Source organism: Pogona vitticeps, chromosome 5, assembly GCF_051106095.1.
Source record: "Pogona vitticeps strain Pit_001003342236 chromosome 5, PviZW2.1, whole genome shotgun sequence".
NCBI classification, from domain to species: domain Eukaryota; kingdom Metazoa; phylum Chordata; class Lepidosauria; order Squamata; family Agamidae; genus Pogona; species Pogona vitticeps.
Window position 1 is genome coordinate 3,439,368 of NC_135787.1, and position 23,647 is coordinate 3,463,014.

The 23,647-nt window shown below is 42.6% G+C and overlaps 1 protein-coding gene across 6 annotated transcripts in view; it reads left to right on the forward strand.

The window, feature by feature from the left end:
- The window catches only part of ALMS1 (ALMS1 centrosome and basal body associated protein), an 81,910-nt gene that overhangs the window by 26,400 nt on the left and 31,863 nt on the right, over positions 1-23,647 (forward strand). For all 6 annotated transcript variants that reach the window (XR_013545744.1, XM_020807626.3, XM_020807627.3 and 3 more), the window contains exons 5-9: positions 2,054-4,271; positions 6,719-6,878; positions 8,275-9,612; positions 11,694-11,824; positions 18,924-20,664. Coding sequence is in view for 5 of the 6 variants with exons in the window: in XM_020807626.3 (XP_020663285.3) it covers positions 2,054-4,271; positions 6,719-6,878; positions 8,275-9,612; positions 11,694-11,824; positions 18,924-20,664 (5,588 nt within the window). In the remaining variant the exon portion in view is untranslated. The remainder of the gene's footprint in view (positions 1-2,053; positions 4,272-6,718; positions 6,879-8,274; positions 9,613-11,693; positions 11,825-18,923; positions 20,665-23,647) is intronic.

A 23,647-nucleotide genomic window follows, 5' to 3' on the forward strand; every position in this document is an offset into this window, starting at 1 on the left:
TGCTATCGCAAAAAACTCATCGTAAAGTGATTTCCTCATTAAGCGAGGCAATCGTTAAGGGGGGCATGACTGTAGTTGTATTCTAGGAGCAGGGATTTTGCAGGAGCTAATTATGGCTTACCAGGCATGGGATACGCACTGAGTGCTAGTGAAAGGTTAGGTGAATTTATGAACCCCTTATATGTTGCTGCAGAACAAAAAGCTAACCTTTTATCTGAATGTGTGGTCTTGTCTCCCACCGTCTCTTCACTGTTACCTCCCTGCCTTAATTAATTTGAAGGACTGGTTTGCATGTTACTTTAGCCATGGGGCAAGTTGTTTTTCCTCTGAGGATTTGCCATAGAAGGCTTCTCATTGCTTTCCATGTCAGGATAAGACTTTGGGGGGGGGGGAAGGGGAGTAGGAATTACTACAAAAGATGTTTTTAAGGAAATGATAATGTTTCATGGGGAAAACACAGTTCAAAGAGCATTTATCCTGAGACACAAGGCATTGGCAAGGAAACTCAATGAGACTGAAAGAGGATTTAAGGGTAGATAGCGTAGGCTAGGATTAAGATAATTGTCACCAGATAATGAAAGCTGCAAGTCAATAAAACACAAAAAAGGGGTGAAAAAGAGAGATAAGAAAAGCAACATAAAAGGAAACTTGGTTCTTTGTGATGCTGGACTGTGATGCCTCAAATTGCCAGTTCTTTAAAAAAAAAAAAAAGCAGTTTACAAATGAATCACTTTGACACAAAGACTAAACAGGTTCTGTCACTCCAGATACAAAAATGGATGTTGTGCCCTAAAAAAATCTAGAGAGCATTTCTCAGTTCTGTTGGGATTCAGGACATGTTCATAATCCAGGTTACAACAATGGAACAGAAATTGTGTGTATAAGCCCCTCACTCTAATGAGAAGTATTCCTGGGATCGAGCTTGTCTTATTTCATATGGGAGGAGTCTCTTGGTGCAGTGGTTGAACTGCAGTACTGCGGCCAACACTTTGCTCACAACCTGAGTTTAAGCCTGACAGGCGGCTCATGTTTGACTAAGCCTTCTATCCTTCCGAAGTCGGTCAATTGACTACCCAGCTCGCTTGGTGGTGGTGGGGGCAATGTGTAGCCTGCATAATTGAATTGTAAACTGCCCAGAGAGGGCTTTAACTACTAAGGCATGGTATATAAGCAGCACACTCTGCTTTTTAAGGATTGGCATCCTTGCTTGAGAGGTTGCTTTGGTTGAGATAAGCAGGAAGTGCTGGAAGTAACTGGCATTTTCATATATTAAAAGATAAAACTTGAGGATCACTGGACTCGCACAGGATAGGAAGAAACACAGTTCTCTGCCCTTGAGTGCCCTTTGTGTTATGTAGTATGCTAGTGGCGCTAAAACTGTTGTCCAGTGAGGTCTGGGGAGTAGCATCAGGTCCTCAGTTTATGCTGTGTACTGTGGTAGATAAGCAGGTTTGAGGGAATGTTTTTCATTTCCTCCAAGGTGCCTGGTGCCGTTGGCACCTACTGTTTTAGCCTGAAATGGAAATGACAGGTCACTTTTGAACAGAGGGAGTTGGGGTTTTATATAGGCATATTCCAGCTCATGGAGGCACCATTCTTGACTTATTTCCTCACCTTAAAAACAACAACTTTACTGCGTGAAATTCATGAAGTATCTTCAGTGTCTAGTAAAATCAGCTAAGAGTCTATTCACATCTTAAATACTAATGCACGTGGTTTAGTGTAAGTTCTTTTGGGCTACAGTCTACATAAACTCGTGTGAAATTACATTTGCCAGCCTTTAAAGTGTCTTTAGGCGTGTTGTTCTTTTTGCAGCAACAGACTTACACAGCTGCTCCCATGAAACTTCGATCTCTCATTTTGTCTAAATTACAAAAAGCCTCCTTGAGACCACCTCAAAAGGCTGAAAGCTCACCCTGATAGAATCCATGCCTCTGTACAGTCACTATCTCTACGAAAGTGGGCAAATGAAAGGAAAATTAATTCCCTCTTTTCTCTGGCCTCAGCGAGGCTCGAATGAAGGGCTTCAATTTTATCTTCTCTTTTGTTTCAGAGGAACCCTTGATGCTTCTGAAAATACTCCAAGGCATTTGCATATGAGTGAAGCGGTACGGCTGGCGGCCACAGAAGTCAGTTCAGATTCGTCTGGAGACTGCAATTTTCTCTCTCAGCACCCCCTGGCTTTCAGCACGATGGCACCTAGCAACGCTAGCCTTAGTAGTTGTCTTTCCCAGCATCCCCTTTCTTTTTCTGGGCACATCGCTGTGGAACAGAGGCAACACGGCGAAGAGCAAAGGGCTAAGGATGGGAATTCTGGAGTCTTAGGTTTCCAGATGCTTCCAGGCCAGAACCACTTGCCTGCGGCTTGTCCTCCAAAGGGTTCTTGGGGAACGGTCCCAGGCCAGGACTTCTTCCTTTTGGACAGCAAGGTGCCGACACCTCTCCTGCTTGAAATGCTTGAGAAGGAGATGGGGCTCGCCAAGGATGGTGGCTTCTCATCTTCTGCGAGCTCTTCTTCTAAAAGCGTTTCGGGAAAGGCCCCAGAAGGAAATGAGACAAGTCAGCCAATGGAGAGTATAGTTTTGGTAGAGAGGGAGCCAGAGACCTTTGTGGAGCCACATCAACAAGAAAACACCATTCCTGACCCTGCTTCGTTCAGACTACTTTCTGATACAGAGGGAAATCCATTTAGAAATAGCAAGGACATGGAGCAATTGTCTGTAAATGCTTTGCAGGCACGGATGTCCTCCAGGGGGTATAGGATGGATTTGGGTGACTCTTGCAGTATTGCCGGGACATCTGGGAAAGCCGTCAGCAGCAGACAGCAGGTTTCTGATGCTCAGTTTGAGGAACAAAAAATGAACCTTGTTAAAGCCCTGGTTGACTGTAGACTTGATGCTGTTGTACCTCTCCAGCCAGCCACTGTGACTCCTGAGGCGGGCAATACATGCAGCAAGCAGGTAAACACTCTGGTGGAAGAAGCCAAGGCAGGAGTGACAAAAAAAGAATTGACACTCTCTGACTACAGTATAGAGAGAGAGCATAAGGACACTGGAGTTTCTCCTTCCTTTCATGAAGGGTCATTCTTTGGACACCTGGCCCATCCGATTCATCACTCTACACCAGGATTTTTTGCAGCCAGAAGTGTGAAAGAAGAAGCTCCTGGTGTGGCCGTCCCAGCCAAATCCATTCTTCAGTCCCCTCTCTCTTGTGTACACGAAGAGATTTTCAAGACTTCGTTGGCTAGTACATGTGTTCCTTCTGTGGAAGAGCCTCGTGTGCCTTCTGGGGATGACACTTGTGTCCCTTCTGCTGAAGAGCCTCTTGTGCTCCAAAGGAGCCAAGATGCAGACAGTGGAGGCAGTGGCAGTCCTGGAGTTCTACATCCTCTTAAAGGTAGGATCCAGTCTCTGCCTTGTCTCAATTTCATGGAGAAAGTCGGGGCATGGAGCATGAGCCAGTCAGCTGAGAGGATGTCTGATGCTTTGGCTTTACATGCTTCAAGTGGCATGTCTTCCAGGCAGAAAGCCTACAGTGCTACTGCAGACTCCTTAAACAGCATCCACTTAAGACAGAAGAGCCACGCTGATCTTAAAACAGGGCTGGTGGCATCCTTTTGTCAACCAGTTTCTATGACCAGTCAGCACTCTTACCATAAAGAGCCATCACAAACTTTACCACTTACCAGGTCTCATTCTGAAAACTCTGTGATCACAGTCAGCAAAGAGGTTTTGAAAACGGAGGTAGGTAACCGGACCAATCCAGATTATGATCATCAACCAGCACCAGGTAAAGACTGTGTTTTGGGAGCTTCAGGAATTAAGCAAGATAATGCTAACACGGAAGATTCCCTTATCCAACATCATACAGCTGTCCTAGTTTCAGCTGTGTCCAGTGACGAGGAAACCATGGAAAGTGCCGGAAGAGGAAGAGGTTCGAATCCAGATAATTTCATTACCAGTGACAGGGTTGCTGAACTTCTCAGAGAAGAGGCTAATTCTCTTAGCAGTAGCCAGGAAATGTCTGATGGTTCTCAAAAGAATGGCAGAGAATTGCCAGGTTTGATTAAAATGGACTGTTTTAGAGATGTTTCGCCAGATAGCTTGAATCAAGTCACTGGCTCTGGGACAGGTAGCTGTACAGACTTGAGACTTCTTTCAAGACAATCATCAAGGAGATCTTCACCTCTTTCTGGAAAACTGCATAGCAGTTTGGAGGTTGTACCACAAACCCCAGATGATGGACATATCAACATAGAAGAGAGAATACCAGTAAGTTTATATTTCTATTGCAATGTTCTTTGTCTTTTTAAAACTGGCTATTTTTGCTATTGGTAGTCTACCTGTTAGACATGAACCATCAGAGTCATGCAAGCAAGGAGCAGTGGTTGGTTTTGCTGTGGTTGGTTGACAGGATGCCAAGTGCCAGTTGCAAAAGAACATTTAAGAAGTTGTATAATATTTACTTTCTTGATCATACAAAGTTGTGTTATACTGAGTTGGACCTACTGTGTTATTGTGTGTATGTCTGACTAACTCAGCCATCAAGGATCTCATGCCAGAGGTCTTTCTGATAGTTGCTGCCCCAGAAACCCTTTAGCTGTAGATATCTGTGAAGATTCTCAGTCATCCAGGCGAGGTTATCTGGAAGTTGAGTCATGGGAACTAGACTTCTTTCTTACTAGGTTGAAATGTTTTGCTACTCGTCCAAGTAGCTCCTTCAGTCTGAAGAAGCTACTTGGAATGATAGAGAAACGTTTCAACCTAACAAGAAATAAGTCCTGTTGCCATGACTCAACTTCAGATACTTTTAGCTGTAGGTACTGTGTATTGAACCTGGTACCATCTGTATTCCAATAAAGTATCATGGCTTCTTTATCGAACAGCCAAGTGTCAAGTTAAAATGATAATCTGTTCCTCAGGATCAGACCAGAAGCACAATTTGGTAGTCGTGCTTGATGCATCTGTTGCCAAACAGTACCATGGCAGATGAGGGCTTGAGAAGTTGTCTTCTTCACTCATAAAGTAAGCTGCACTTTTGACAAGTAGATTAGCCTGGTGGAGGTAACCTTGTACGTCATTGATTACAGATGGTGCTGCATGCTGCTCTATGCCAAGGTGTCTAAAATACATATTCTGTGCCTTGTGAGATGTAGAAACCTTAACAGCGGTGGTTATTTAGAGAGAGAAGGTGAACTGTTATCCAAACTCTCAGCATTGTCATGCAACTACAGAAGAGACTACATGCTTGTAGGATAAAAAAGACTCTCTAAAATGAGCACTCCTAACTGATTTTAACTGATTTTTGTTGAAAGAAAATAGTTTCATTAAGTTGTATTCCAATTTTTTTTCTTATCAGCCTCAGGAGGAGACGCCTCCTCCTATTCGTCCCTATTGCCTCCTTCCTAGATCAGTCATGTGTCACATTCTTCACATTACTAATTGTTCCAGGTAAAAACTTCCTTCTCTGACACCATAGGTAAATTCTTCTGCATGTAAAACTGAGGCCACACAGCCATGTGCTGAGTACAGTTCAGTACCGGGAATGTGCAGAAAAGTCAGCCTTAATGGGAAGGAGAATGGTTGTTGGCATGATAGAAGAAGTGAATCAACAGAGAGACGGCAAGTGTGAGGAGACAAGGTTGACAAGAGATGCAGCAACTGAGCGATGAGGGACTTAATGTTATGTGACTAGTGCGCTAAAGAGTTCCATGTGACCTTCCAGTCACTTCACTTCTAGGCAGGCGTTCTGCGATACTCCTTGCCAGAAAAATCAGCTCCGTTGTAGACTCAATGAAAAGCTGGGTTTGTCAGTTTTTCACATTGACATGCCACAGTCTTCTTCATGAAGTTAAAAGAAGTTATTATTTTTTTAAAAAAACACTATTTCCCTCCATAAAGTCTTGTTTGTAGCTTTTTCACATAGACACAGCCCTACCTTCTTCAGAGTTAAGAGAAATTGTGTTTTTTTAAAAAAAATTTCCCCATCTCCTGCTATTATGTAGGAGCCACTATTTCCCCTACTGTTGTTTGAGGTCCATCCCCCCCCCCCCATCATGTCTATAGGCAGGCCATCCCTTTACTAATACATACACATAATGATGAAAAGTCCTAATAAAACAATACACTCTATAACTGGTGGCAACTATTAAAGGGGACCAAGCCATTTCTAGTCAAATATTCCCTGTGAGGCCAGAATACACAACCATCACTCTTCTGTGTGGCAGCCATACACAATTCAGTCTATGGGGAGTGGCAGTACAAAGTAAGTGGAATGAAGAAAAAAAAAACAAGCAAGCAGACAAACACCAGGTGGAACAGAGAACCCTCAGGAAGAACAAGCCACCCAATGCAAGGGGGTTTACCCTGGAAACATCCACATGGTACGGAGGGAAACAACCCTATACACTTCCCAGAGATCTTGTGATATGGGGCAGGATATGCATATTCCAATCAAATAACTCCCCAGACATGTTTGAGGTTAGTAAAATCTGTTAGAAACAGGAAATGCAGAATGTTGGGAATTGCCCAAATTAATTAATTTCAGTGCTCTTTTCTGCAGAGATTCACCAGGAGAATTACTTCTGCTCCCATCAGTTTTTCTGTGCCACCCGTGTGGGATAATAACGGCTGGTGAAATTTCTGAGCACACATTGCGGTGGGGCCAGCCTGCCTTGATGGCTAGTCCAGATTAATTTTCTTGATTTCTCTCGCCTCAGGTGTACCTCCGTAACCTTGGCATTGATCAGTCACCTTCATCTATACTGACTCCGTTTGTGCCTCGAGGGCCAGTCAGAGAAATAGAATTGTCCCCAACAGAGCTCAGAACACTGAAGGCATCGACTGATCTGTTTACACAGCGCTCGCAGTTATCAGAAGGTACGGTGGGGAGCGTGTGGGCTTTCATTTCTGGAGTAAGAGGTGGTCTGTCAAGAGCTGTGAGCCTTGGCAGCTAAATGCAGCGTTCTGGTGTTGGAGGCATTATGGCTCTGAATACCAGTGGTTGGGGTGAAGCATGATGGGCTTCCCTTGCACCCTGCTTCGTGGAGAGGGCCTCCTAGAAAAAAAGTGCACAGGGCCGTATCACCTCTGCCCTGGTGTGGTTTAACAAGCCTGTTCAGGGCTATGACTTTCTCACGCTGTGGGGAACACTTGTAGATTCATAGAAGACTGGGGTGTGTCTCTCTCCCTTCCATTCATTCACTTTCATTGCTAGGAAGTCACCTTTTTGTCACCAAAGGTGGTAGAGCAGAAGGGCTCTGTTTTTTGGGTTTCCCAGGTCTGGCAGCCTTTCTCTGTTACTCGTGCTGCCTCCACCCATCAAAATTTTCAGTAGGTTTTTTTTTAAACTCATCTTCAAACTGGTGTTGTTGTTCCAGTGGGCAGACCCACCTTTTCAAGGAAGCGTTTAACAATCATAATTGAGTCCCTCCATGCTGTTTTTTCAATCGGGCTTTTAAAAGTTTTAAATGTTTTAAATCGTTCAGTGTATTTTAATTGCTATGATAGTTTTAGTGTTTTGAATGTGTAATTTGTTGTGTTTTAAATTCTTCGTCTTTTTAACACTGTGAGTCTCCTTGAATCCCCTTATTGGGAGAAATACAACTGTCTGTCTGACTAACTGATTTTGATCAGCACTTACTTACACTGAATCAGGGCAGTATGCCACTAGGAGTCTTGCCGACAGGGTGTATTGAAGACATGTATCCGTGGAAGTTACCTGAAAGTATTGTAACTGTTGGATTTCCAGTATAATTGCATATAAACATGGGAGCTTCGTATTCATATCCCCAAGATGCAAATATGAAGCTCGGCACCACAGGTGTGATGGGAACCTATTCACGCCAACCTGGTCCGCTCATCAGGCTCCTCACAGCATGCATGTTGGTCGTCAGTGACATCACGGGAGTAGTCCCGCTGACACTGCCCTGTCTCTTCCCTCAGCTGACCACTCAGCAGCTGAGTGGGGACACTCGTCTTTCTGCCTCTTCACTGGAGTGGTCAGCTGTGGGGGGAGATGTAGCAAGATGGCTTCTGTGATTGGCGCGATGTTGAAGCCAATGGACGTGCACGCTATAAGGAGCCCAGTGAGTGGGTTGGGCTGATTCTGGGGGTCGAGCTTCGTATTCGTATCCCCTGGAATATGAATAGAAAGCTACCATGTCTTAATTGCATATATCTGCATAAAGCGATTTTGAATTCGTGATAGTGGACTACAGTTATTTCCATTAGTAAATAATGATGTAAATGCTAGCCATTTTTCTTATTCTTCCAGGAGACTCTCACTCTCTAGTAGATGCTTTGCAGTCAAGCTCAAACTCTTCTACTGTTCCTGGGGGCTCGGATCCTGTTCCCAGCATTCCTCTGCCAGCAGAGCCCTCCCCACACACTTCCAGAGTCAGTGAGTTCAGCCCCATTCGCCGTCAGTTGCAGCTGCCTGCTCCTGTGCCACATCCTGCAGAGGGCACTTCCGAGACTCTGGCTGCTCCCGCATCCCGAGAACACAGTCAGGTATTAACAGCAGTTCCTCCTGACCTCCGTTCTGATGAGAAGTCAACGAAATGGGGGCAGACGCAGATCGACCCAGTGCATTCCGATGAAGTTGGATCAAGTCAAGAGAAACGGTCTTTTAGCTCTCCACCCGAAGAAAAACATGGAAAGGATCTGAGTGGAAAAGCTAGTTCTTTGAGTACGATTACTGAAAGAGAAAAAGATGATTCCTTCATAGGATCAAAAACACTGAAGGAGATCGGGAAACTTCTAGGAGAGGCAGAAAGTAGAACTCCAGCCAAGAACTTTAAATCTACCTCTTGTATCTCCTCCTCCATGGACCTGGACAGCTCCTCAAAACAAAGGGAAAAACTGGGTGGCTGTCAAGATTCTCACTTCCTCAAAGGGAACACCCCAGGGATTCAGAGAATACGGTCATGGGATGAATCCCTGGCCAAGCAAGATTTTCAAGGAGACAAGGGGCTCAGCAAAACCCTTAGCTTATCTGGCAATTTAAAATGGGGAGAACTGCTTCCTGTGGCTGCGGGTGAATGGCACGAGGTAGTGGACCCTGTAAGGCGATCGGAACCAGAAGGGTGTAACAGTGCCACAGTCAATAAAAACCTGCCTGTTCTTGTAAATAGTGGAGCAGACAACAGTTTATGCACTTCTGAAGATCTCAAAGAATTCCAGGCTACTTCTAGCATAAAGCCTTTGAATAACGTCTCTCATCCTGTGGGAAGCGTTCAGCATGTTTTGGAGAAAACCAAGGAAGCTGGCAAGAAAGAGATGGGCAGTAGTCATGAAAGTGGAAATAGCAGCAGTGTGGACTCGCTAGGAATCAAAGTGAGAACTCTTCTGCAATCTGAACGTCCCATGACACAGTCAGTGCTTTGGGTGGGTGAGCAGGAGCACTGTGGTCCTATGAGTGGTCAGAAGCCAAGTTCCTCTGGAGGTAGCTCGGCTTTCAGCAGAGGGGATGTTGGTGTCCACCAGAGTGATCACAGCAGCAGTTTAGATTCTTTGGCTGTCCGTGTCAAAACCCTTCTGGAGGATGAGCGTCCTGTGATGCATGCGGCTCAGATACTACAAAGAGCAGAGGAAGAAGAAAAAAGGGCACATGGTAGGCAACTCCATGAAACGTAATTGCTGGGTTTTTAGTTTAAGAGCAAAGAATCTTCCTTCAGACTGAAGTAAATGGAAAAAGCCAAGCCTGGGACACAGCTTCCTCGTTTGAACTGGGAATGCTGTGTCTCAGGCTTGGCTGAGTTTACGAGAGTTTAAGGGACCTGCATCCAGATTGTGGATTCAGGCTGCAATCACCATGGTAAGAAATCTTGGTAAGAAATCTCTCTCTCTCTCTCTCTCTCTCTCTCTCTCTCTCTCTCTCTCTCTCTCTCTCTGTCTGTCTGTCTGTCTGTCTGTCTGTCTGTCTGTCTGTTTGTCTGTGCCAGCATTATTCCCCAAGGTACCTAGACAGCAGCAAACAAAACAAGGTGAAACAAGGGAAAGGGAGAAGAGGAATTGGCACTTTGCCTTTGTTTACAGCTTATTAAGTAGCTCTTCTGTAGCTGCGCCTCCTAGTGGGCCACAAGAGAGCTATGTTGACAAGCTGCAAACAGGGCCTCCCTTCTCCCTCCCTCTGTGACCAGTTAATTTGAGCAGACTCGGGGGGGGGGACCCCAAACCTCCTGGTGCAACATCATAGCAAATGAATTTGCATTTCCCTCACTGTGTAATTGCACCCTCAGGCTCCCGACAGATTACATTTGCTGGTTGTCCTCAAAAGGCAGTCCCGAGTTGAGACTTAGAATGAGACCCTCCATTCATGCTGCTGGCACTGGTAGATATGGGAAAGAAAGAGTTAGGTGAGACCTGGGCAACAGGAGCCAGGCAAGTGGAGGAAGTCTGAGAAAATGCTACAGGAGTGATCTCTAGAAAGCATGTAAAAAGAAATAATATGCACTTACAGAATGAGGTCCTTAAGCGTTGGCATTGAAGAGTTATAGTTATGGGAAAACCTTGTAAAAAAAGGGCTTATCCAGTGACTTCCAAGTGCACATTATACTGGCTGTACCTCCGAATGTCCCTCTAGTCATGACTTACGTGAAGTAAGAACCCATCTGAGTCAACAGCAAATTATTCTGACTATTGTTAGATAATTCAGGCTACTATCCTAGTTGTTGCATCAGCCAAACCGCACATGGCCATGTAGCTGGCAGTCTGTGCCAAATTTCCATTGGCTAGATTTTGTCATGGGCTTGGTCTGTCAAATGACAGGCAGTCTAGTTGAATCTGGAAGTATTCAAGAGAAAATTGGGCAGTCATCTGTCAGATATGCTTTGATTTGTATTCTTGCCTTGAGCAGGGGGTTGGACTGGATGAACCTACAGGCCCCTTTCAACTCAGTTATTCTATGAAGCTCTCCAATTAATTGTGCATATAGAAAATGTTCCCAAGTTCTCAGGTTCTGGAGGAAGGACGGGGAAAAAAGGAAAGAAATTATTTATGAAAAATTTATTAAAATACAGGTATAGTTGCTATATGGGAAAGTTAATGGAACTTTAATACACCGGGAAAGCTAAGTGACATTTAAAGTTATTCTGTATTTGAATCTACTCAGGAAATAAAATAATTTTCATATTATAAAAACAAGCAATCTGACCTGACCAATCTGGACTGAAGTAATTCCAGCTGAACATGAAATATAGCAGTATCACTCCTCTGATGCACACCACATTTAATTTTGGTTGTGTTGTCTGGTTCTTGAATTCTTCCCCCAATAACATGTTTTCAGTATCCAGGTCTCTCACTTACAGGGATTGGGGTGGTGATGGGAATCATTCACCAGCTTTTTAATAAAAAATTACTGAAACAATGCTTCCATAATCAGTGTGCAGGCAATTGTTATCTGCCAGCGTATGCCAGAATTGTGTGGTGTAGCTGTTCAAGCCAGCAAAATGCATACATTTGTGAAAACTGCAAAAAACCATGCTATATAAATAAAAACGACTTGCCAGAATGTTAGGTAAAAACATAGAAAAATATACCTATATGAGGAAAATTATACACAATGTGTCCTGCGGAACTTTGTGCAGACTGTTTTAGAAAGTTTTTAACAGATACAGAAACAGGAAGGAAGGAATTAATTGTTGGCAGAAATGAGAGAAACTGATAGAATTGTCTGTCTCTACTTCCTAATAGCCTGGGTGAAAATGAAGCTGGCCACTCGTCCTCTAGGCTCTGTGCCTGACCTGAATAAAGAAGATCGGCAGATGATAGAAGAAATCAAGAGACAGCAGCGTCTTAGTGCCGGGAAAGCTGAGGCTCTTAAGGTAAGATGGAACTGGCATGCAGACTGAGGAAACACTCTAGGTTTATTGAACACAACTGTAGAATCTTTACGTTAGATATGTAAAAAAAGAGGACGGGACATATTTACATATGTGGTGGACTTGTGAAATAAGGAAGAAGGAATGATCAATGACTTTTAAAGAGATTATGGAAATTATGGATAGTGATGTACAAATGTTTCTGATGATAGCTTTGTTGAATATGGTTAATAATAATCAACTAAATCGGAATTACGTAATTGTTCTTATGGAAACCGGCAAGATTGATATTGGTAAGGAATCGGAAGAATAATAATCAATTCAGTACGGAGGAGTGGTGTAAAGAAATGTGAAATACCGCCATTAATGATCAACTAACCTGTGAAACAGAGATTAGAAAAAGAATTCTGAATACAAATGATTTCAAAGAAATATGGAATTTATTTTTAGTACATGTGTTTGAGAAAGGAAAAGGTTACACCCCAGACAAGAATCGTTATATTTCTGGAGAGAAATGGTGCAGCTGCAGACATAAAGTAAAACTAATAGTACGTAAATTAGGTCTGAGGGTAGTTGGGAGCATGGATTTAAAAATGTATGTAAATACTTGTGTTTCTTTTTTTCTTTTTAAGTTGATGTGTTCGTTGCATTTTCTTTTTGATGTTTTATTTACAGTATTTTTTTGTTGTTATATTGCTGAGAATAAAGAAACAGAAAAAGGAAATGAAAGGAAACTCTGTAGGCAACCTTCTTACAACCACATTGCTGTGGCCAGGTCGTCCTCTAGTGGCCAGCCATCTGGTCATAAGCCTCTCTTGTATGTAGATGGGCCAGTTTTCAGATGGCAGAGCAGCCAGAGGCACACCTGTAACCATGCCAGCCAGAGAGAACCTCCTCCTGGAGGTTACTTTTGGATGCCATTGTTTCCAGCGCTTGCCGTCACCTAATATGCCATGGTGATGCAGCAGAGGAAGATTTCATAGAAAGACACTTTGTTGTTTAGTCATTAAATCGTGTCCGACTCTTCGTGACCCCATGGACCAGAGCACGCCAGGCCCTCCTGTCTTCCACTGCCTCCCGGAGTTGGGTCAAAGTCATGTTGGTCCCTTCGGTGACCCTGTCCAACCGTCTGGTCCTCGGTCGTCCCCTTCTCCTCTTGCCCTCACACTTTCCCAACATCAGTGTCTTCCAGGGAGTCTTTTCTTCTCATGAGATGGCCAAAGGATTGGAGCCTCCACTGTCCTTCCAGTGAACAGACACAACAGAAAGACACTAATGGTGTTTTAATAAAATGTCCATATTGCTTAGAATGTGTATAGTGGGGAATGGGTTAGAGAATGGGCTATATCTGAAATAGCTTGAAGGCAAATTGTTCCCTGTATGAGGGCTGCTACAGTTTGCATTTCGAACGCCACAGCTCGGCTCTTTCTGCCTACGCAGCCTACTGAGGAAGGTGGGCATTGATTGTAGTTGCCTGGGGCTGTGGAAGAATAAGTCTAGTTTTGCTAGGAGTTGGCCATTCTGAGGATCTGTGAAAATCTACCTTCCTAAATGCCTTTTGTCACAATGCAGATTTGGAAAGCAAAGTCCCGGATGTTACAAGGACTCGCATCACACAGCTGTTTTTATTATACACTCGGAGCAGTTCTGCTTCAGGGTTTCTACTTTACATGACTTCCAGTTTTAATTTGTTTTTCCAGCTCCCATTTTTGATATTGCCGTGCGGTGTTAGGGAAGGCGGATTCTTGATGACTGTTACACCAGGAGCCTCTCACATTCACACTTTTCAGTTCTTGATGGAAACTGCCACGTTTTAATACTGCATGCAGAATTCACTATAAACCATATTTTGCTGGGAATATGAGGACACGTGCAACTCTTCAACTCCTCCCTTTCCTTCCCTTTCTTGCAGCTTGGCCATATTTCCATCTGTGAGTAACTGCTGCTTTTCTTGGACAAAGTGTCAGTCGTTTTATGTATGTAAGCCAACCTCACAACCAATGATGGGTTTGGGTTTTTTTTTCCTGTGCAATCCGAATAGTGCCATTGTGACTTAGCAGGCAGTTCAGGCAGTCAGTTCTGGAGTATTATTGCATTGTCACATCTCAAACTCAGAAATTGCCATGGAAATGAAAACCTGTCCTTGCCTTTTGTACGCAAATATAAGTGACGAAATGCATTTGTGCATAAAGACAAAACAATCTGTGGATTTAGGAAGAGGGTATCAGCAAGTCAGATGGGAGGCCACAGTCTTCACTGGCATTGTTTACATATCACGGTTGCTTATAATCACCCTGCAGTCTTGCACCAAATGTATTTGCCTTCTTTTTAACAAGGCACCATTTTTTTTTAGCCTGGACTGGTGCTTGTGTTCTGGGTGGGGTAAATGTGCAGTGAGTTGTGAGGTCAAGGAGGGTCTGTGTACATCTACTTCAGGCTGCAAGGTCAGCTCCCTGTGTTTTTGTGTGCATGCATGTTACGGTTCAGCTGAGAAATCCAGTATTTAATTCTGGGAAAGGGGAAGAAAATAAAGGAGATGCCTTATAGAGACAAGGATTTCCGGGGCCTCTGAATTCAAACAGGTAATCCGTTGAAGGTTGGAGTAATAAACAGTCCAAGGGCATAAAGGATCCATATCTTATGGGTAGATTAAATCCAGCTTCCGGGAACTAGTGAAAGGGGTTGGAATGATTCTTGTGGACCTTCCTGTACTCACAGCCTGAGGTGGGGGGGGAATTCAGCCTTGATTGCATACAAATATAACATGGGGTGCTACTCTTGCTTTTTGAGTGAAAGTGGAGAAGCCTTTGTATGTTGAACCACTCCTTAGTTCCAATGGTGTCACTGTTCCTGAATAACAGATGGATACAAACACCTGTTGATTCTTTTCCCCCATGTGTCTTTTTTTCTCCTTTCCATCACATGGTAATAATGCCTCTGCCTCGTACTTACATAGGGGTGAGAAAACTGGAGTGTGAATTTCTAGCATGGAGTCTTGAAACTTTGAATTATGCACCTGTGTACTGTTTCTTTTCCTCTTAATTGGTAGCCAGCAGTTCCTACTGTGGGAGGCTGAAGCTGCTGGTGCTGAATTTCCTGCACGTATTTGAAGGAGAGACTCCTTGTTTATTTGACTATCTGTTTGCTGGGTGATCTTTGTTCTGTGGAGATGTGTTTTATGTTAGCCTTTCATTGTGAAACCGACAGCTTTTTTCTTTGTATCATACAAACTGCATTTCCTTTGTCAAATAAACAAAAGTATAATTCTTTTATACTTTTTTCTTTACTTACAGTCTTGTTTCCTCTAAAGTAAAATTGACAACTTTTTGTGTTGGTCCCCCTTAGCTCATGTGTAGTCGATGCTAACAACAGAAAGATGAAGATTTGCTTTTTAAATTGATTTTCCTCATTCTAAACTGAAGTATCTTTTCTTCAGTTTAGTTATGAATTTAATAGTTTGCATTTATTGACAGAAAGCTGAGTGGATTTAAAAACATAGTAGTCTCTTCACTATGTAGATGGTCTTTTCACTTAAAACACGGTGATATTGGATATATTTGGTAAGTCCCTTTTATAATTAGCAGAATATCAGCTACAAACAACAACTGTATAAAGTGTGCAGTTGTGGCTTAAGTCTTAGTAGCCCATCTCTTTTCACAGTGACTAGCACTGTATATGCTAAAAATCTCTCTGGAAGCATTTTAAATGAAAAAAAAAGAATTATCTCTACTTACAGTTGCTGTCTGTAGTTACAGTCAGTAGAAGAATAGGGAAATGAAGCCTCCACAAATGGAGGAGACCCCTCTATGCTACCTGCATGTTTAGAGGGCAGGAAAGGAGAGAGAAAGACTAACAAAAGGGGAGGAGCAAACTAGAAGTGAGGAAAAAAGAACTTTATCAATAGGTTAGTAGGAAAAGAGAATCCCTTTAGGTCCTAAAAGCCCTCCTCCGACTGACACCCAGCGCAAGAAAGCATGCAAGATTTTTATTAACAGTTTGAAATGCCTCTCGGAACTTGATTGAAATTTACCTGATTCTTTGAAGCTATCCTAGACACTTTTGCAGAGAAACCTCACATCCATTTGCTGTTTTTATTTTTCATTATTATTTTTAATTTGATTTAATTTTTTTTGGTTCTTTACCATTTCACTCTTTTGGGTACTTGTAAGAGTTTAGAACAGGTTATATTGAAGAGGTTTTCTTCTTTCCCACAGCAGAGAGCCAGCCAGCACATAACAGCTCAGTAGGGATGTTGGTTATATCTGTTGTCAGCACTCTGTGCTGTCAGTCATCCCATGTTATGCATAAACAAGATGTTAGATTTTTGGCCAGCTTCTGCTTATGGACATGTCTTTAAAAAACTTTTGGGAAACACTCCTTTCTTCATGTAGCTCTGTGAAAAATGCTTTTAATAAGCACTGTTTTGGAGGCAAAAATACACACGGAAAGTTACCTCCAGTATTTTTGCACTTTGTAGAGAGAATTCTCTGTTTGGCATGGAGGAGGCCCCCCCCCCCATGCGCTGGTTAAGCCCTAGAACTGCCCAGGGAGATAACAGCCCCATGTTGATCATTTTCCAGTATAGCCTGAGACTGCTCATCCATCCTTTTCCCTGCCTTCGGCCCACAACGTATTTATGTTATACGCTTCACTCTTTCTGTTATTTGTTTCCCTCTTAAAGAGCTTGTTGTTAACAGCTTTTCTGTTTACCTTCACTTCTGCAATCCCTTTTCCCCCAACCCCAACCCCTTTTCTGCCTTATGCCCTAACCAGGAGAGCAGGGAAATGGTAAGCTTGCCTTTACTTATGGGTTTCTGCTACCTTGTCGGATCTTCTCTGTTTTACCAGCCTGCCTCTGGCTTTGTCATGAAAGGTACTTGACATGTGATTTGTGTCCTCCTGAAAACTGCTAGGTATTCCAACCAAGAATTCTTCATGGTAGGTAACCACTGTGCCATTCTGTACTGGCAAGTGCTGTTACCCCACTCCCTGTTAAGACTAAAGGAACACCATTTAAAAGATGTCTTTATGGGGGAGCCAAAGGCATCGGAGTGCATGCAAGTAGATTTGACTATTACTGAGGAAATCATAGAATAATGGAGTTGGAAGAGGCCTCTAAGTCCATCAGGTCCAATCCTCTGCTCAAGGCAGGAATCCAAATCGAAGCAGATCCAACAGATGGCCTTCCAGTTTTATCCTGAGTGCCTCCAATGTTGGAGCATTCACCACCTTCTGAGGTCATTGGTTCCGTTGTAGTACTACTTGAACCGTTAAGTGTTTCCTGATATTCAGCCTAAATCTGGATTCCTGTAGCTTGAGCCCATTATGACGTGTCCTGCACTCTGGGATGATCGAGAACAGATCCTGCTCCTCCTCTGTAAGGCTACCTTTTAAGTACTGTATTTGAAAAGTGCTATCCTATCTCCCCTCAGTCTTCATTTCTCAAAGTTAAACATGCCCAGTTCTTTCAATCTTTTCTCATGTTGTTGTTTAGTCGTTAAGTCGTGTCTGACTCTTCATGACCCCATGGACCAGAGCACACCCGTCTTCCACTGCCTCCCCGAGTTGGGTCAAATTCATGTTGGTCGCTTCGATGACACTTTCCAACCATCTCGTCCTTGGTCGTCCCCTTCTCCTCTTGCCTTCACACTTTCACAGAACCAGGGTCTTTTCCAGGGAATCTTCTCTTCTCATGAGATGGCCAAAGTATTGCAGCCTCAGCTTCAGGATCTGTCCTGCCAGTGAGCACTCAGGGTTGATTTCCTTCAAAATGGATAGATTTGTTCTCTTTGCAGTCCAGGGACTGTCAAGAGTCTCCTCCAGCACCACAATTCAAAAGCATCAATTCTTCGGTGGTCAGCCTTCTTTATGGTGCAGCTCTCACTTCCATACATCGCTACTGGAAAAACCATAGCTTTGACTATCCAGACCTTTGTCGGCAAGGCGGTGTCTCTGCTTTTTAAGATACTGTCTAGATTTGTCATTGCTTTCCTCTCAAGAAGCAGGCAGCTTTTAATTGTGTGGCTTCTGTCATCATCTGCAGTGATCATAGAGCCCAAGAAAGTGCAGTCTGTCACTGCCTCCATATCTTCCCCTTCTATTTGCCAGGAGGTGATGGGACCAGTGGCCACGATTTAAATTTTTTATGATGTTGAGCTTCAGACCATTTTTTGCACTCTCCTCTTTCACCCTCAGGTTCTTTACTTCCTCTTCACTTTCCTTATAGGAATGCAATATTAAGTCTTGCCTTAAATCAATATTTAATGAAAACAATAACTACAAAGAGAGTAGAAAAGTAAAACACACAAAAACAAACTTTAATGAAATAGATCCACCTCTTCAAGAATGCCATTCTGCTGGAATATGCAAAGAACTATAAGAAAACTGTACCTAATTTGATGCTGGAAAGCACGTTGGAAAACACCAAGTTCTTGTCTCTTTTCTCTTTTTAAGATAGTCTCTGAAAACAGCTCTACCCAATAGGTGTCCTACTAGTTTTTCCGCTGCCTCTTTAGATTAACGTGCTAATGTGTGTTAACCTCTTTATTTCTGTTTGATTTTAATGTTTTGTTGCTACTTTTGAATTTTACAAACAGTCTTTGAAAGGTTCTTTTTATGTTATGTTAATCACTTTTACTCTATCATTAAGATAAAGATAAATACCCAGTCTTACTCATTCCAAGTGGTTTGAGGAATGATAAGCGAATACTGGTGTCTTTGCAAGTACTGTACTTTGCACCAATCACTCTCTTGACATGAATTGGTTCTGGTTCTACATTGTAACTCAAGGCATCTGGCTTTTCCTTCCCTGTCTCTATCCATGATACAGACAGACAGATTTTGAGGAAGTATTTCTCTGTTTGCTTCTCTTCTGTTGCTCATAGCTAGATACTTCAGATTTATTGAGAAACCTTCCATAGCGCAATTGCCTCTTATCTTACTAGTCTGGGGAGACAGACTTCTTGAGTCTTAGTATTCATTTTCTCTACCATTCATTGTGGGAGATAAACAGATCAAAATTACTCAATTTAATGCATAGAACCTCATTAGGTATTAAAATTCATATGTTGTAAAACTTCTGTTTTTCTTGGATTCTCAACAGAATAAGCTTTGGGAAGATGGATCTCAGAGAATTTTGAGCCACAGCCCTATCCCAGAGCCCAACGCAGGACTTTCAAATCTTCTCGGTCAAAATGATCCGCAAAAGGCCATTTACACTCAAAATTCCCAAGTAGTTGCATTTCCAGAGTTACTTGAAGTTCAGGCCCGACCAGTGGGTGGAGCTGGCAGTACCTTTCCAATTGATCCAGAGATGATGTCCTTGACCGGTGTCGAAAGCCGTGCCTACAAGCAGCTCCAGACCCCCTCAGATAACGTTTTGTCTTCCAGACAACATTTCCAACCTCCTGTATGCAATATTACAGATGTGCATCTGGTGGGGCAGACAGGTGCTCCCAGGGAGATGGTAGGAGAGGAGAGGAATGTGTTGGCCCAGGCAAAATTGACTGTCACCAGCTCTTCTACAGAACCTGCCAAACAAATTACTTCTATCACTTTTGCATCTCGGAAAAGGTCATATTCTCCTTCTGCTTCCTGTGCACCCTGCCCTGGTCTTACCGAGGCCACTCCTTGTAATCTGGTAACTTCCAAAGCCCAGTCTGTTACCAGTGAACAGCCAAAATCTAGTAGGCAGCATCCAGAAGCGTTCAAATCCCATCCTTCAGGAAACCCAACAGCCAAACATGTGTCAGATATGAATGTGGGATTTTCATCAGATAAATACTACCGTCAGAATGACCACAAGGAGGAATTGCACGCAGAAGATGGCATCACATCACAGGGGAAACCTCAAACCAGTTGTGTTGAGCAGAAGGTCCACTTTATTATGGAGGCCCATGAAGAAATTCAGTCTTCTCAAGCCCTGTCTGATCTGAGAAGACACAAGAAGCCTTTATGTGTTGCTTCTGATAACCAGTCTGAGGAAGAAAGAATGAGAACCGATTTGTTCTCTGTAAACTCATCTCAGCAGAAGACGGATCAAGCTTGCCTCCAGAATCGGTCACTGAATGGCACAGGAGGCTTTGCCCATGAGCCATTTTTTCTTAAAGGGAAAGAGAGTACAACAACAGAGAATAAACTTACTTTTGATTTGAATTCATGCAACACTGGAGACATGGGCATAGGAGGTGTCAGCCCATTGCCACCTGCTTCCCTAGATTGCTTTTCATCTGTCGTACCTGTATCTCCTTCCTCGCCAACTAAGAAAGCCCTGTCTGCAGTCCACATTACTCTCTCCCCAAAGCGTCTTGATTTGGATTGCTCTCTACCTTTGGACGCCGGCCCTGATATGAAACGAGCAAGTGGGTGTAAGATGAGCTCTAAGCCAGCAACTTTAAAGGATCCACCGCGTGAAGCTCCGTCTAGGTTAAAACCCCCAAAGACTCAAGATTCATCACACTTTCCAAGACCATTATCACCACCAGATTCTCACTTAAGGCATTCACCAGTTTCGTGTATAACAAAACGTGTCTCACATGGAGTTGAGGAAGACAGGCAAAGTTTTCCAGGCACAGAGCAAGGAAATGCTAGAGTCTTAAGTTCAGGTGGACTAGAAGAAAATGCAGAGACCGCAGTTGCTTCTCAGACACAAAGGATGTCATCGGATGCCATCACTCAGATAACAACGGAAAGCCCTGAAAAGACAACCTATTCCGCAGAGATATTTGTTAGCACTGACAGTAAAGAGGCGTCGGCTTTGAACCTTCTTCCTCCGAAGAGAGACCAGTTTCCAAGCAACGCAACGCCTGCTGTGAACCAGCTCTCCCTTTTAGAGGGACAGACAGGTGAGAAACTTAATTTGTTGTTGTTTGATCTAAAGAGCCCTCCTAAGGCAGGGTAGTGATTACAACAGCCTGCAAAACCCAGGGTCCCCTGAAATAAAGTTGTAAATGATGATACCTGCCTACCTAGGCTTGTGAACAGAAATTGGCTTTTTTTGAGTCAAGGAGGAACTAAGCTTGGCCATTCATTATTTGAGAATGAATGGCCTTGGTAGCCAGATGGGTGGTATACAAATCAAATAAATAAATTAATGTAGCTAGGAGGCTGTTGTTGTAGTTTTCGACAACAGGCAGGTGTGAATAGCTTCTTTGACTTACAGGTGAAAACACACAAAAAAGTTTTCAAAAAGACACAACAACATGGTGGCGCCTTAAAGACTAATTTTTATATATAGATTTTTAATGTGAGCTTTTGTAGATACGTCTGTTTCATCAGACATAAAAGCTTAGTTACTGGTTCTTCATTTACTGGTCTGTGCACAGCCTGTGAGGAACATTTTTCCCACCAGTAATATGTCTTTGTGGAGGGTGGACAACTGAAAGAGAGCCTCTTGAGAAACCATTGAAAGCCATGCTGTGATTGAAACCCTGGTGCATCGGGGGGGGGGTGTCCCAACAGCTATCTGGATCACGGTTCCTTTTGAAAACAGGAGGTTAACACTGTCACCATCTTTCCAAAAGTGAAATTCAGCCCTTTGGCTGCTGGGACATTCAGTAACATATTATTTGTTATCCACATACCCCCTTGAGAGTCTCTCTTGGGTGTTCACATTTTAGTCCGATTCTCAGTTGTGTCAGTTTTCATCCATGCCTTTTTGTTGTTGTTGTTGTTGATAATGTTAGTTTATATGTGGGAATTGGGAAGAAAATGGAGAACATCTTAACAGAACCCAATCTAGGAGCAAGGCAGAGTCTTGGATTTGTTTTTTTTTTTTTAAGTTTTATTCTAAATATCTAAGCTTGTTTTGGCCAGGAGGTATTTGTATATCCTTCTCTAGGAATTAATTTAAAAGGGCAATGTGTGGACGTGAATATCCATAAGCTGAACGTAAAATTAAAATGAATAGAATATTTGTATGTAAATATATCTTGCACTTAACATTAAAATCTGCAGAGGGCAATGCAGTAAGCGGTTAATATTACATACATACAAGATAAAGTTATTCCCATATTAGTCTGTTTCTACATATATAACAATTAAAAAAACAGTTTTGTTGGCATCTTAATGGCTAACAGATTTATTTCAGTGTGGACTTTGAGTGCTATCAGGCAATATAAGCAGCACACTTTGCTATTTTTTTTTTTAAGCCAATGGCTTTTGTAAGAGGAAAAAGGATAACAAGGACAACATTTGTATTGAGTGTTGAAAATGACCATTCATCCCCAGCTAAAGCTGATAATGAACAGGCACAGTAATGGTGACTTAGATATCCTATGCATGGTCTTCAGGAAGTGTGTTGAATATATGAAACTGATCTATAATCATTACTTGATTTTTACTTTTCTTGGTTTTTTTGTTTATCTTCCCATCTTGATTATATTATTATTATAGATATTAATTGTTTTTAAATCCATATTGTGCACAATATATTGTGAGCCGCCCTGAGTAGACTCCTGTCTAGAAGGACGGGATAAAAATCTAATAATAAATAAATAAAATAAATATAAACCTGCGGACTAACTCTTAACAGCTCACGTGCCCAAGGAAATCAGAGAAGACAACAAGAACAAACAAATAAACAAAGCAAGAGACAAAAACATTGTGACACCTTAAAGACTGACTGTTTTAATGTGAGCTTTTGTGGACATGTCTGAAGAAGCAGACTTGATTCACAAAAGCTCACATTAAAATATAGCAAACAGCATTTTTGTCCCTTGTTTTTCGGTCTGATCTGCTTGCACAGACTGACAACGGCCCCTTCTGTCGAAAAATACAAGCGTACAAGGAGGTGTCTTAATCTTTGAATGATTAAAAGGAAACAAGTCTTTTAGGTCTTTTAAGATGCCAGAAGTCTTATGTTTTTGTTTTTATTATGTGTACATAAGAAATAAGTCATTGTACGTTTACAGAACAATACAGACGTCTGGCTGCCTGTGGGGATTTCAATAAAGTGTGTTTCCAGATTTCACCAACGGCAAGTGGTTGAATGCTGTGGAGGAGGCAAAGTGGTCTCTTTCATTATTATTATTTTTTTTTTGGAGGGTGGAAGACAGTTTCAAGGCCAGCTTAATCACAGCATCTTCACAGCAGAAAGAAAAATAGAGACTGCCTAGAAATAGTCTTTAAAGCAGCTGAATGAACTCAAGCTGCTCACTGAGCACTATAGGGAACCAGAGTCCCAACCTTGAACATCCAATTTATCTCCTTTCTCTCCAGGATATTGCCATTATGGGGGAAAGCTGGCTCAGAAATACAACTGCTTAAAACAAGAGTTCTACTCTACAGAATGCCTGATGAAATGCATTGGGCTGCATAAAAGAATAAAACCCATTCTTTCTATCCCCAGAGATTCTGTCTCTATTTTGCCTTGGGCTTAGGTACACAAAAGTCAGCCAGCGCCAGGGAGTTATGCCTACATCCTTTTTTTAAACGTAGCAGTTAATGAGATAGAGTCTTGCAAAGTGTTTTATGAAAGGGAGTGAACTCCAAGAGCTGAGCATTTAGAGAACGTTGAGATTGGCTCACACCCATTCCCTTTCACTCTAGAAGCCTCTCTCTGTTGAAAGTCTGCTTCTGCAGTGAAGGAAATTGTTAACATTTCTGGCTTTCCTCTCCACAAATCTTGGGAGGCTTGTTCAAAGGACCTCACCGCCCTCTGTGTATCAAAGCTAATATTTGTGCAGCCACCTTTAAGGTTTCTTTTTGGCTCTTGCATACTCTGCCGAAGGCACCAAATTGTTCCAGTCTCTTGTTAATTCCTTGAGACACACCTGACATCTCTTCAAGATGAACCTTGAACCCTCTAGATCAGGGGTCCCTAACCCT